General features: G+C 48.8%; 1 protein-coding gene across 8 annotated transcripts in view; it reads right to left on the bottom strand.

The window, feature by feature from the left end:
* CLEC16A (C-type lectin domain containing 16A) overlaps positions 1-15,138 on the bottom strand; it is a 201,455-nt gene that overhangs the window by 140,637 nt on the left and 45,680 nt on the right. For 7 of the 8 annotated variants that reach the window (XR_006777240.2, XR_006777241.2, XM_045784363.2 and 4 more), the window contains exon 10: positions 10,567-10,798. Coding sequence is in view for 6 of the 8 variants with exons in the window: in XM_045784363.2 (XP_045640319.2) it covers positions 10,567-10,798 (232 nt within the window). In the remaining 2 variants the exon portion in view is untranslated. The remainder of the gene's footprint in view (positions 1-10,566; positions 10,799-15,138) is intronic. The other variant, XM_045784362.2, reaches the window with a different exon arrangement.

The raw sequence follows: 15,138 nt of genomic DNA on the forward strand, positions 1-15,138 counted from the left end.
CACCCGGTCCCGGACCACCAGCCCCTTCCTCCCAGTGTGCACTGGAGCCTCCCACGGGGCCATCACACAGGTGGGGGCTGACCCATGAGGTTCAAGTGCAGTGCGGACAAATGTGCTATTTGCATAATTCTCTATTTATTTTAATGTGCGTTAAAAGATTCTAACCGCACAGAAAACCTGTTCTGTGGCCATCACTGCACAGGAGAAGGCGAAATTTAAGGGAAAAAAACCGAGTGAGTCAATTCACAGGGAGCTACTGAGTAAACAGCAGTCTGAGCAGCATGGTCTCGGCAGAGCTGGTGGGGGCGCAGACTGCTGTCTGAGAACCACTGCTCCTTCCTGCGCCTGCACCTTCACCCCCACCGCCCTCCTCCAGCTGCCTCCCGACGAGCCTGACCTCTTGGCGGTGCGGATAGTCTGCCCCCACCGGGGAGAGGAGATGATTCACGGGGCAGTACCTCTCTTATTTTCAATTATCCTCATCTTTAAACAATCTGTTTTGTTTGTTTTGTGACTGTATCTAACCTTGGCACAGCAATACAATATGTGTAATTTACAATAAATGTAACTATATTGGGGAGATGTGTGCTTAAATGACATTTATTTGATTGTGTTTACCGAAAGAACATGCCATCAAAAAGCTCTGAAGACTACCAAGCAGGACTGTGGTGCCAGCCTCGGGCTTCCACCCGGGGACCTCTGACACACCTCCTGTCCTGCTGCGAGCTCCCCTCCCTCCCATCCCGGCTGACAAGGCAGGAACTCAGCTCCAAGGACTCCCCAAGGCTACAGGGCCAAGCCCTAGTGCCTTAGCCTGGAGAATACGCCTGCTGTGACGTGGTTATTCCTTTTTAATCTCCCTGGACAATCAGAATACTGGAGCAGACAGCCGCTAAAGATAATCCAGTCTAGGGCTCACCAAACTCAGTTAAGGAGTGGCATATTAATTTTGAGTGACAATTTCCCGTGGCACACCACCACAGATGGGAGCAGAGCTGCTCTGGGTAAAGGGTAGGTGGGTTCCCAAACGTCCCTGGCCGCGGGTTTCCTCCTGCACTCCTTTCTAGAATTCTGGAGCTTCACATGGAACTGCTAAAAACTACTGGTTTAGTCCTGCACACTGTATATGAGGAAACAGAAACCCAGAAGCATAGTGACAAATTAATATAGCTAGAAAAGTAGCAGCAAAAGCCAGGACTGCTGCTCTGCCCACTCCTGGGTCCCTCCTCGTGCAGGACCAGGCCCACAAGGATCTCTCCACACACAATGAGGTTTCTGAACCTCGGTTCTGTCACCCTGGTTCCTACAGCCGTATCCCACCCTCCCTATCCTCATCCAGCCAGCACAGCTATAGAGCGAGCTGCTCCAAGGGGATTAATTCTCTAGATGAACGTACAACAGTTTTTCCAGTGCCAACGCAGGTTTCCCCTGCCCTCTTCTTTTTCACAATTTTGTCCAAACAACTCTTAAAAGTAGTGATTCTTACCTAGCGTCTGTCAACTCCCTGAAACTGTATGCAAAATGCCATGTGGGCATGGGCGGGGGGGGGGGGTAGTAAGTTTTTGGGGAGAGGGTCTCTCTAGATTCTCACCATTCTAAAATGCATTCCACAGTCATCTTTAAAAGAGCATGCCAAAGAAGATTTGACCTTTCCTCTCCTGGTGATTCAGGGTCGAAGTGAACCTCCTCTTTATGCCAGACAACAACGACCGGCACTGTTCTGCAGAGCCTTCTGGGCCCCCACTCCCACACCGCCCTGCTGATACATGCCTGTCTTGGTGCAGGCTTGCTCCCTGCCAGGGTACATGCGCCATGTTGCCGCCACCCAGGAAAGCAGATCAGTGGGCTCGCGTGCATGGATTTCCATGGACGGTCACTGAGGCCAGGACTCAGCTCTGACGATGAATTCCCAGGGGCTCCATCTGAACCTGCTACAGTATACCATAAGCCCCCATCCCATCTGGGTTTCTATTTTGGAATTTGAAGGGACTGCGGCAACAACCCAGCTCAGTTCTGCTCCCACTTCAGTCATTTGCCCGGCTCTAGGATGTTTGCCAGGTCTATGTGTCGCCTGTACTATTTGTTATTTACCTCATCATTTTATCCGATCTCACTTTTATTTTTTTTTGATTTAAATACATTTTAAAAGTAAACTTTAGGGGCATCCGGCTGGCTCAGTCGGTGGAGGGTGCGACTTGTGATCTTGAGGCTGTGAGTCTGAGCACCATACAGGGTGCAGAGATTACTTAAAAAAAATGAAATCTTTAAAAAAAAAAAAAAAGGGAAACTTTAAATCACCATTATACCCTTCAACTGAGCAATCCCACTTGCAGGGATTTATCTGGAAGATACACCCCTTCACAATATAAAAATGCACACACACAAGGGTATTTACTGAAGTATTACTTATAATTGCAAAATATTGGAAACTACCTAACTGTCCAAGCATAAAGATCGGTTGAATAAACTTTGGTACACACACACACACACACACACACACACACACACACAGCGCAGCTGTAAGACAGAACGAGGAAGACTGCGGTGAGCTGATATGGAGTGATTTCCATAGAAGCCGCTAAGCCAAGAGAAGAGAGCGCGCATAGACTGTGCTACCCTGCGAGTAAGAGAGAAGGGAGAATAAGAAAACATTTATAGATCGGCATTTTCTTAAGAAAACAAACGTGGGAAGGATATTCCAGAAAGCAATCAAGTTGGTTATCTACCAGAGGAAGGGGAATATGGGATGGAAAATGGAAGAAGGGACACTTCTTGAACATACCCTTTTGCATGGTTTTAAGTTTGTTAATAATCCATATAGTAAAAAAAGAAAAGAAATTAAATCTGTAAAACTGGGAAGGAAGAACCCTAACTGCACTCCCCCCCCCAAAAAAAAAGGACGAACGTTTTTTTTCAAACGAATACAATACCTACTCTGACGGGGAATAAAGAACAAAGAAAGGGCAGACTAATCCAAGGAGCTTTAAGCACACCATACTCGACTCTATACCCTCGGTTGGGAGACAGGTGAAGTATGCACGGTTGGGGGGATTGCAAACCATCCTGAACTCTTGTTTATTAAACAATAAACAAACTGAAGCTTTTTAAGATGTATTATAGGATTGAGCACACGAACATGTTGACATTGTTGGGAGCCAAGGCTCTCGCTGAAGAAGGGACACACAGATTTGGAATGGGGGAAGGCAAGGAAGAACCCTCTGGGAACTGCTCTGCATTGGTATGAATACTGGCGGTATTGGCATGCATTCGTGACTTCTAAAATACGTATATGCATACGCATGTCTGTACGTATGTATGTGCATGCACAAGTAAATGTATATTTTGTGTATATACACGCATCTGTTTTCTAGATCTGTCCATTGAAAGGGCCAAAAAGCAAAGCACCGCGGTAGCCATTTGCACTTCTGGCAGCCAGATCTTGGCCTTATCTAACACCACTGTCCACTGAGAGGAAGCAGGGTTTGTCAGAGAAGTGGCTCATCCCGTGGGTGGGCATTCCCCACCCGTCCCAGGATGAACCTAGAATACCTTATCAAGCCAGAAAGTAGAAGGATTGCTCAAAAGAAATGACGGGAGCTTAGCGCAAGGACACAGCAGGCAGCAGAAAAGGGTTCCCAATGGCCAAGTCTGGGACAAGTTGAGCATCAGATGAATTAAATCAGTAATGAAATATAAACCACTAAAAACTGAAATCCTTGAGTCTGTGCCAAGAACTGATAAAGAAAGAAATGGGGAGAAGGGAGGACTCTCGCTTACAGTGGAATGCTGAGGGCTGACTTTTAAACACAGAGAGAGTGCTGACATTGGAAAATCAACATTTTGCCACCAGTCTGGTAAAGACTGGATCGGGCAGGTATCATCACTGGATGCCAGCTCCCAGGGCACTGGAATGAGGCACAGCATATCTGCATTATTTCTAAGTGTCTCCCCACAGATTGCAAATTCGTTGTAAAGAAAAGAGAAAGCAATTATACAGCGGAAAGACGGGGCAATACCGCAGCCAGGTAACCAATATTCATGTCACCCATGAGGTCCAGGGGGACATCACGTGCCTCCAGGTGGGACACACTGAAAAGGACATGACACCACCCACACCACAGTCCAGCCAGGAATGCATGACCTCCATGTAATCACAAAGAAAACATCAAAGACAGAATAGGGAACATTTTATTAAAACAAAGGAGGAGAGGTTCTGCATTCTTCAAAAATGTCACTGTTGTAAAAAAAAGGCTGTGGAAAAATGTTCCAGACTCACGAAGGCCAGAGAGACACGACAATTAAAGGCACACTACCTGACCCCAGACTGGATTTTGTACTGGTGGGGGAAATACGCTAGAAGGGAGATTATTGGGCTGACGGACAAACTGGAACAGCAAAAGCAGAAACCCACACTGGAGTGGACGGCTGCCCTGGGGCCATGAAAGCCAATGCCTGATCCTTAGCAACTGCGTGCTGACGCGTATAGGAGCAAAGCAACAGGATGGATGCTACTTACCCAGAAAAAAAGTGTGTGTGTAGTGTGTGTGTGTGTGTGTGTGTGTGTGTGTGTGTACAGAGGGGAAACATAAATAAGAAAGCAAATGGGCTATAATATGTTAAAAGATGAAACCAGGTAAAAGGTAAACAGGTGTTCTTTATACTATTGTTTCTCCAAATTCTTATAAATTTGCAATTATTTTCAAATTAAAAAAAAAGGGTTCTCATTACCCCTCTAAGCATACAAGCCAGTGTAAATAAGCAAGTGTGAATGTGTATGTGATGAGGGAACAACCAGGAGAGAGGCCTGCTATGTGCTGGGAAAGAAGGGTGCAGGGACGTGAGGGAGGCGTGAAGGACAGCACGTCAGGCTGCCCGGAGCTGATGTCAACAAGAATGTTCTCACCGCCCCATCCCATCTAAAGCCACCCCCGTATCCTGCAGCTCAGGCAATGCTGACCTGGCCTAGCGTCTGCATTCTACAGAAGGGCAGACTGAGGTGCAGAGGGATTGAGGAGGTGGGCCTCTGTCCCACTGCTGGGGGCCCCTCTCCCGGCACGGCCCATCAGCCATGTCCTGGAAAGGAGCATACGTGAGGTTACAGTCCCAGCACCAGGCCCTGGGGCCCATAATCTTGAAGGCTCCTGCACCCCAGCCTGGTGGGTTGTACGACCCCTTTACACAACTGGAGTCTTGAGCCTCTGGGAGTCGAGGAACATCCTTGTGAGGCTGAGCAGCTGGGTGTGGGAACCCAAATCCTCAGCTCCTCTGGCTTCACAGGCCCCACCCCTCCTCAGTGTCTTATCATTTCCTCAAAAGCCCCCAAAGCAGGAGAGGATCTGCACACCCATGGGCATAGCAGCACTAGTCACGATGGCCAAAGGGCAGAAGCAACCCAAGTGTCCATTAAGGAGTGAACGGATAAGCAAAATGTCACCTATCCAAAAAATGGAATACTGGTCAGCCTCAAAAAGGAAGAAGTTCCTGACACGTGTGACCACACGGAGGAACCTTGAGCACATGATACTGAGTGAAGTAAGACAAGTCGCAACAAGACAAATACTGCATGAGCCCACTTCTATGAAGTACCTAGGACAGTCAAATTCAGAGAGACTGAAAATGGAAAGATGGTTGCCAGCGGGCGGAATATGGGGAGTTAATGTTGAGTGGGGACGGAGTCTCAGTTCAGGGAGAGGAAAAGAACTGTGGAGACGGATGGTGGCTTGGGATGCACAGTAGCGTGCATGTACAGGAGAGGCCGGAGGGCCCTCGGCACCCGAGGATGGCAACCTCTCCCCCTCAAATGACAACTCTGGCCAGATCCGGGAGCTTCCCCGATGCTCTGACACTCTGATTTTTTAAATAACAGCAATAATCCATCAACTTGCCCAGGATGATGTACATTCTAATCTGATTAATATTTGGTAAATGAAGTGCTTTTCAGGGAAATGGCAGGCATGACCTCCCAACAGTCTTTGACTTCACAAATTCAAGGATTTTCTGAGGTGCCCTCTGTATTCTACATTCCAGGAATCAAAATGAGGACAGACAATAAAAGGGGGAAGGGGAGACTCAGAAGGCCCTATCGAGACCGTTCAGGGAAGGAGGAGAAAGATGCCCTTGCTGGTTACCTAGGAAATAGGGGAAGGACTGCATGCTATTGGCTGGCTCTGGAGCAGAATTTCAAGAGGCAAAGAGCACCTGGCAACAATAGGGTGTGTATGAGCGGAGGATTTAGGGGAACCTCTTCTTTTGTTGTTTTCCTTGACTGAACAGCACAAGGAGAATTTAAAATGTTTTTTTCTGGGAAGTTCCTTATACTAGTTAAGCCCATTCGAAAAGGTGGCACTCCCACCTCTCTACAACGGCAGGCCAGCCTCCTAATTCTTCTCCTCCCTCCCTTCCTGCTGTCCCCCAACCACACACACACACACACACATGCTCACCCTCTCACCCACCTCACTAATTCATTATACAAATGAACACAGAGCTGGGCTTCACGGAAACTCGCAGTAGGGGCAGGGGGTGCCCAAGCACACACGCCCCTTCCATGTTCCTCACTCTGCTCTCCGCCTTGGCCAGGCTGCCTTTTCATGCTCGTGGGTCACACAGTGGAGTGCTAAGACAGTAATGTCTCATTTCTGACAACCTGAGGGCTGGGCATCGTGAAGCTCCCCCATCGGTGGAGAAGCAATGACTTGCCCAGGGTCACAGAGCTGCTCAGGAGCAGCCCTTCCAGGGTCTAGGATTCAGACCCCAACCTCCCAATGGCTAATCCATGGCTCATCCCAATCAGGAAACTCTGCCAGCCGTGGGGTTGGCTCTGTCTTTGCAAAGGGAGCCAGAAATGAGGCCAGGGTTCCACTTCACTTCAATAGAAACTTAAAAAAAAAAAAAAAAGGCAAAGCTGGGGTTCCCAACTTCTGGGCACCCCTCAACTCCCAGCTGACCTGGCAGTTTCAAAGTCAGTGTTGTTCTCTTCACCCTGTGCCCTTGCTGGGATTCAAGAGAAGAGCAGGTTTTCCATCTGAGGACATGAAATCGGTGCCTACGTTTCCATAGGCAAAAACCAAAAACTAAACCCTATTTTTCAAACAAGAAGTTCAAACAACTCATTCTCTGGTCCTAGGTCTGTGTATTAAGTCACTCCTCCAAGTGACTCCAAAAAGAGACGGCTGTCCTTTCAGACTGACTTGCATCGAGTGAATACTTCTTTGGCCACGGGCACTAGGGTACCCCTCTTTATCCTTTAGTGTGTAATTTCTGCAAAGTTAGGGGCCCTGTGATTTTCTTGGTTTCCGAATGAGTCACTCCTCAGTTGGGACCTGAAGCCGAGGGAGGGTCCAGAGGCGCACACTCATTTCACACTACTTCCTTGTCTGGGCTTAAATGTGGAGGAGGTGTGAATTCTGGTTGCATTTGTAGAAGAAGAGCATGTTAATGCCACATTTAAATCAGGTCATGGCAAAATTGTGACTTGTGACCACACGCCTTTTTACGCCTGTGCTTTCTGCAGCCTTGTGAAGGCCAGACTTCCCCGCTAGCGTGGGGATGGCAGGGTTTGCGAGGGGGAATGGGTGCCAGCATCTCTTCACTCAAGAGTCGCCGGTGCCTGTCTGTTACAAGCAGGATGTCAACGAGCCTCTAAATCCAGGGACAGGGCGAGAAGCCCGCTAGAGAAAAAATGATCTGGAGGGGAGAAGAGGCACACGGCCACATCCAAACAGCCCCGAGGGAGATAAGGAGCACACAGAAAGACTGCGGCTTTCTCGGAGAGCATCTGCTGTTTCCGCTGGCTCAGCATCTGTGCCCCCTTCTTCTGATGAACACACCCTAGTTTTTACTGAGGGAGTCATCATCATAGGATCAACAAGTGACCCAAGCCTGGCCGGTCGGCACAGAACACCCCTCCTACAGCAGTGGGCGAGCCAGCCCATCCGAGTCACAGAGCATCGGCCCCCAGACTAGAGCTGCAGCTGATGGGAAGGAGCAGCTCCTTCTCCACTCGGGGCTAAGTTGGCAGGATGCAAGCTGGGCACTGCCGATGGCCATCTACACCCAGGGCCAGCCCTGCTCAGTCCAGCGACGTGCACAATAATCACTCTCTTTAAGCCAGTCTGAGTTGAATTTCTAACTCTTACAACCACAAGAATCCTAATATATATTCATTAAAAAAAAAAAAGCACCACATGAATTACATTTTTTATACTCAATTTCCAGACGGGGAAACTGAGGTGCAGAGCATGGAGAGACCACTGAAGGCTCACAATAAACCTAGACGTGACCGCAAAGCCGGTAACCCGTCTCTTAGCATCTCCCATATTGACACCGTGGCCTGACACCCTTCCAAGTCCTGGGAGCTACCAGCTGCACCGGTTCACCCAAACACAGTCTGAGGAGAGAACACCCAGCAGCTGCATCTTAAACCTGAGAATAACCAAGAGATCAAAGACATCATTCACCTAAAAGCTGCCGCTGCCCAGTTAGGTGTCTCTCTGCTGGACAGCCCAGTGAGGGCTGTATTTATTTATGTTGAGCTGGGTGGGAAGATGACAGGTCCATAATATTTTGGAATGACTAATGTGTGTTCGAGAAAATAGGAAGGCACCAAAATGTCAAGGGGGGAGGGGTCGCTGAGAGTCATGTTCGACTAAGCTCTAACATCAGCATCAACTGTTCAAGCAAACCTCTGGGGGAGATCCCGGGGCCCTGTCTGGTACAATCTGGCTGAGTAAGCACTCGGAACACAGGGTTTTGGAGGCTGGTGAATGTTTCTCCTCTTGCCCCCGGCACAGGACAGGCAGGCTTGGCATCTCGGGAGTCATCACCCAAATCCCAACGGTGAGCTGGAATAGCAGCCCGGCCGAACCACAGAAGCCCCGCATACCAGGACCGGCCGCCAGGCTGACTCACTTGACTGTGCGTTTGCGGCCAAGCCTGCCCTGTCCACACCAGGGTTAGTCATGGCCAGGCCTGGCTAGAGAGCAGCCCTTAAAAGGATTGGAATGAAAGAGGTAGCATCTTTCCAAACAAAATCGTCAAGAACACAGAGTACAAAATGGGGTGAAATCCTCCTTTCCCCCAGTATGGCCACAGGACAACTAAACCCCAGGGTTTGTGTAGTTTTCTCCTGAGTTTAAAAAAAAGGAGAGAAAAAGAAAAAAGATGCAAATAAGCCAACTAAGATGGCTTGCTTACCTTGCGCTTGCCCCTCACCTCCCCACCAAAGTCATACTTGTTGGCATCCGTGTCCTGAGCCAAACAGAATTCCGATGCCAAAATGCTTCCTGTGCACTTTAAACAGAAATAAAAGCATGCTGGGGATCTCAGCCTTAACAAGAGGGCCAGGTGGCACCAGAGAGATGCTTTGGTTATACTTATCAAAATGGGATCGTGGCATTCCCTGAGAACTGCCAGGAAAATCAGAATGGGGCCAGCAGGGTGGGGACAGGGGACAGGTTTTGGCTCCATAATCGTAGCAAACTCCCCAAAACAAATGAGTTCCCAGTCACTGATTTACAGCTACTCCATTTTCCAGCTTCAGACCCCCCCGGACTAGGGACTCACACAGACCAGACTGATGGGCCAATGACAGCTGCTGGCTTTGGAGCAGCCACGACCAGCCCCGGGGCCCAGGAGGACAGCCCACAGTGGGGGCTGAGGACAGCCCATGTCCGTCCCACGAGGCATGGTGGGAGCTCACGTCCAGCAAGCAGAGCCCGCATCCCATTTTTACCCTGTCCCCTGTCCCACCCCAAGTGCCCGGGGCTGTGGCCAAACACCCCATCTGTGTGGCTGTGCACCCAGCCCCTGACACAAGAGCCTGCAAAGCTGAAGCCTGCCTCATTCCATAGCAGACACTGCTCTCCAGATCGAGAAAGTGTGAGCATCTAAGCCAGAGGAAGGTGGAAATTAAACCAGAATCATCCCCAACACGAACCAAAAAGAGGACTGAATGATTCTGCTTTTTGAGCACGTGTGCACCAAACCCCGGTGTACCTCACTCTCAACAGACAGGACTTTGGGCAAATCTTAATTTAAGAATCTAGGGGATGAGATTTGATTTATTTGATTCCAAAAAAACATAATCGTATTAAAGGCATGTAATCTCATTAAACACGGGTTTTCTCCCTGCAGCGCCCTGGAAATAATGACTCATGTCAAAAATCAGAACCGCAGGTGACGGGGAATAACCACCTGCAATAAACATGATGAGAGGAGTACGAGCAGCAAATGCTTAGGACACTGCTCCGAGCATGGCACACATATCCACTCATTCAATTCTCAGGATAACAAAGTAAATACTCTCTGGTAGCCTCTTTTTACTGATGGGGATACTAAGGCACGGGGCTCTGAGTAAAGAACCCTGCTCCGGGTCACCCGTGTGATGAGGGCAGGCCTTGCAGGCGACCTGCCCACAGCTGCCTGGGAAGGGCTGGGTCCACAGAATGAGGTACACCGGCGTCGGGAATGGACAGAAGTGTCCACGGACACACAACAGGGACCAGACACAAGGGATAGCCTGGCTTGCGGCACAGGCGGCAGGGTGGCATTCGCGGGCGCACTCACCTTCACTCTCCCCACTCGTCCTGATGCCTTTTGAACCACCCTCAGTACCTTTAGTCTTCTCAGCGTCTTCCTGGGCATCCTCGGCGGGCCCCTTCTCCTCCTCGTCTTCCTCCCCAACGTTTTTGTAGTTGGGTCTCTTCTGCACCCGCCTCTTGCCCTTGTGCTTGTTCATCTCAAGGGAGCGCTCTAGCGTCTCGGTGGGCTTAATGAAGCACCGGATGCTGGGCTTGGCCTAGGGAAGTCAACACAGGGATTGGAACCTTGGAATCGCGCCAGACGCTATCGTCAAGCTGCCTGAGAGTTGCTGCCCCAAGAAATCCTATTTCCGAAACAGAAAAAGGCTACCTCCTACTTTGTCTTCGGGACTACGATTAACACCACCATTGTTAAGTCATCAAAACAAGCCCAGCGCCCTAAGTCAGAAACTCTGTACTTTACCAACACCAGCCACGTGCTTCCCAAAAGCCACTGCTTGTTTGGAAACACACTTCTGGTTAACCCATTCACGGTACTTTGCATGTGCCAGATGCTGTTCTAAGGGCTCTGACCATATTATCTCACTTGAACTTGACAACGACCCCGAGGTCATCCTATTGTTTCCCTCCCTTTTACAGATGATAAAACTGAGGCTCAGAGGTGGTAAAGGACCCACCGAAGGTCCAAGAGCCAGGAGGCAGCAGAGCAGGGATTCAAACCCACATACTATCCGCCCAATTTAGGACTTAAGTACAGCATGCTGGTGTTACTGACTTCCTTTTTTTAAGATTTTATTTATTTGAGAGAGAGAGTGAGCGAGCACACAGGGGGGCAGAGGGAGAGGAAGAAGCAGACTCCCCGCTGAGAAGGGAGCCCAAAGTGGGGCTCAATCCGAGGACCCCAAGATCATGACCTGAGCCAAACACGGCCGCTTAACCAACTGAGCCACCCAGGCACCCCTAACTTCTAACTTAAATAAATTTATTTTAAAAGAAACTGTATACCGCTTCAGGGCAGGGAACACCAGTGTTTTCTTGCTGTTGTAAAAATAAGTAACAGAAAAGAAAAAGGTATACTGTGTATAGCCAAATGCTGGCTCTTTAGAAAGGGGGCTTCGCAAGTGCCAGCAGGGAATCAAAGCTCCTCCCCGAAGGAGGATGGCCCCAAAGTAAGAAGTTCTTCCCTGAGAAAGCAGGAGGCTTTCTAAGAGAAATCAAAGATGCCTGTGTGCTGCCAGAGGCTCATGCCCCATCCTGTGGGAAACAGAGTTGTATCTCAGTCCAGGCAATAAACATGAGATAGACGGATCGCCACTCCCATTTTACAGATAAGAAAACAGAGGCTCCGAAGGACAAAGTGACATGCCCCCTGTCACACAGCTCCTGAGCCAAGAGTCAGACTTGGAACTGAAGCTTGCCCAATCCTAAAGCCCAAGTTCCTCCTGAAATAAGGGTGCTCCATCAGGAGCTCAAACTCAGTTTCCCCGCTCAGCACCCTTTAAAAAGTATTTACATGCAAATGGACCGGGTCTAGAAGGGGAAAAAAAAAAAGAGAGAAAAGAAAGAAAACTGGTTTGTTTGGGGCAGGATTTTGACTGAAGTATTTTTCCCTTTTCAGGATCTGGATGATGTCCAGATATCATTTTGTCATTAAAAAAGCAAAAAGTTTTAAAGAAAACGTTTCCATTATCTTGATACGGTTTATCCATCTTCTGAATTGATCCCCAACCAACCACCAACTGTACTCTGGGGGCCACCATACCTTGCCAATAAGTGGAATGTGTTCAAGGAGCACAGATTAATTTCAATAACGCTCAAAACAAAACCTAATTGGAAGTTAAATTAGCATCCAAATCCAAACATTAATTTTTATTTATTCACTTTGGATTATTCACATCCACAAAAATGACAGATACGTTGAGATAGGATTCTACTGCCGAGGAAACGCAGAGAGCGCATTACAGACGCCAACAGCCGGGAGCCCAGAGATGGGAGCCCCCGAGCGTGCAGCACTTGACAGACAGCATCCATCAGAGCCCACCCAGGATGCGGTATGATCGAACGCCACCCTGGACAGCCCCCTCATCTTCTGCTGAAGGACTCGAACCCACGAAATGAGGGTCCCAAGATAAAGTCACTGCTTCCTCTGATCACCACTTAACTCCCAGTGAATCTTAGAGTATGCCATACGCAATCAAAGCTTTCCGAAACAGAAAACCGAGAATAAATGCAGAGCAAAACATCACCCAGTTAGAAGGTCTAAGCAAAAGTTCACGTGGATGGATGTAGAACCCTCTCCCTGAGCTCTGTATGAACTCGGATGTACAGAAGTGGCAGGACAAAGGGAAGCGAAACAGTGTGTGAGGCCCAGGGCTGCTCAGAGCAGTGTGATCTCCAGCGGAACCCTGCCATGAGCTGTGGGGCCTCTCTGAGCATCAAGAGTGCTTGTCTAAAACACAGGGCAGATAATTCCGGCCTTCTAGAACTAAACGTAATCACGGATATAAAAGTTCTTTCAGTGAGCATACAATATAGGAGAGTCAACTTCCTCTCCCTGCCTTAAAAAAAAAAAAAAAAAAAAAGATAAGTGTCAACTGTGAAAATAAATTTAAAAACTTTCCAAAGGGATCTGCTTTTCTCGATGGTCAGGTATTAGGAGGACATGTTTACTAGGGAAATTTCAAACCTTTAAAATGCAACCTACCCAGTGAACAGCTGGAAATAACCTAAATGTCCATCAAGAGGGGAGTGGTTAGGTAATTACGGTCTGTGCATAGAATGGGAATCCACGTATATGTTACAGAGACCCAGGTCTTTTGGTACCTACATGCGCAGATACAACCGGTACCAGGGTGGAAAAGCAAGAGCGGGGAAGCTCAGTGGGGGCCCCTGCAGGTAAAGCTTTTCAAAGGCTACACATGATGCTGTGAACAGCTTTTCCTGGAAAGCGGCCTATGAATATCGCAGGATTTCATCTCTGCAGGATAGAGAAGGCAGGTGGTCCTGTGTGTGCACACCCACACAGGCACACTTGAATTTTTTAATTTCTAGACCTTTCCATTTGGTTTGAAATGTCTCATCCTGTATGCATGTTAACTTTTTAAAAAAAAATTCCTCAGGGATCATTTGGACATTAGAATTTTGGAGTTTATTTTTCCTTTTATATTCAAAAGCCTGATTGTATTTTTCTTAATACTAATAGCATCAAAACCCCGCAGTTACCATGGAGAAGCTGACAGGTCTTGGCTGGGAAATGTGAACAGAGATTCATGACTGTTCCTGCTGCTCCCGTCAAGAGCCTCCCGGCTGCTGGCCTCCCAGGAATCTCCATGTGATAGTCGACAATCTCAGATGGTCCAAATGGAAAGCCCCCAGGAGAAGGGCCCATCCACCTTACCCCTGCCCCTGCTATGCTCTCAACACACAACCAGGAGCCTGGAGCAGGGCAGGGCCTCAGTGGGCTGCTGCCGAGTGAATGCATGGCTGTGTGTGCCCATACTGTACCCAAAGTGAGAGAGAGAACCACAAAGCAGAAAAGTGAGGGACGGAAGAAAATGGGAGCCTGATAGCCTCGGGAGACTAAATTTAGCACAGGGCAAGAGCAAGGGCCATGAAACTAACCAAAAGAAGGGGAACAGCTCACTTCAGAGTCAAAAATCAGGAGGCTTTGGGTTTATCTTCTCATAAAGCGAGCCATACAAGTATTCTGCAAATCAGGTCTACAGTTCCCGAATGCCACAAGCTTAGGTTTCGCCCAGGGCTCGTCTCCCAGGGACCTGGAGCCTGAGCTGCAAGAGGAGCGTGAAGATATGGGGCACAGATTCAGCCAGTTACCCAACCAGGGGATGTAGCAGGAGACCCCTGGGCTCTAGGGCTAGGCATTTAGCCTGGCTCCTGTGGTCAGAGCCAGTGGAAGGCCAGCAACGCGATTACAGGGGTCACCCAACAGCCGAACTGCTCCCTAAAGTATCTGCTTCTGCCTGCTAGTTAACAATACCTTACTCTAGTCTCTACTCCTCCACCCTAAGGCTTCCATCCTTGTTTAAAAGTTAAATACTCCAGAAGGTGACTCGCCAGGGGTTGGCAGTAACTAAGGTCTTTCGGGGCTGTGGGATTTGAGAGCCGGCTCTGCACAGACAGCAACAGGTGTCTGGGGCAAGGGGTCAGGAAGAAGGACATAAACACCTAAGGCCCAAGCACTGGACGCACGAGAAGCAGCAGCACCGCTAATGCGCCAGATGTCAAACAGAACACCCTCTGTTAGGTCTGGGGGCACCCCCCCCAGAAAGGCCACATACAGATATCACATGGAAAAGCAAGCTGCAATCGGCAACCCACCCAGGTTTCCGTTTACAATTTAAAAAACAAAATTATCGGGGCGCCTGGGTGGCTCCATCGTTAAGCGTCTGCCTTCGGCTCAGGTCATGATCCCAGGGTCTGGGATCGAGCCCCACATCAGGCTCCCTGCTCAGCAGGACGCCTGCTTCTCCCTCTCCCTCTGCCCCTGCTTGTGTTCCCTCTCTCGCTGTCTCTCTCTCTCTGTCAAATAAATAAATAAATAAAATCTTTAAAAATAAATAAATAAATAAATAAATAA

This window comes from Ursus americanus, chromosome 2 (genome assembly GCF_024610735.1).
Source record: "Ursus americanus isolate L20-20 chromosome 2, mUrsAme1.1.p, whole genome shotgun sequence".
Taxonomy (NCBI): domain Eukaryota; kingdom Metazoa; phylum Chordata; class Mammalia; order Carnivora; family Ursidae; genus Ursus; species Ursus americanus.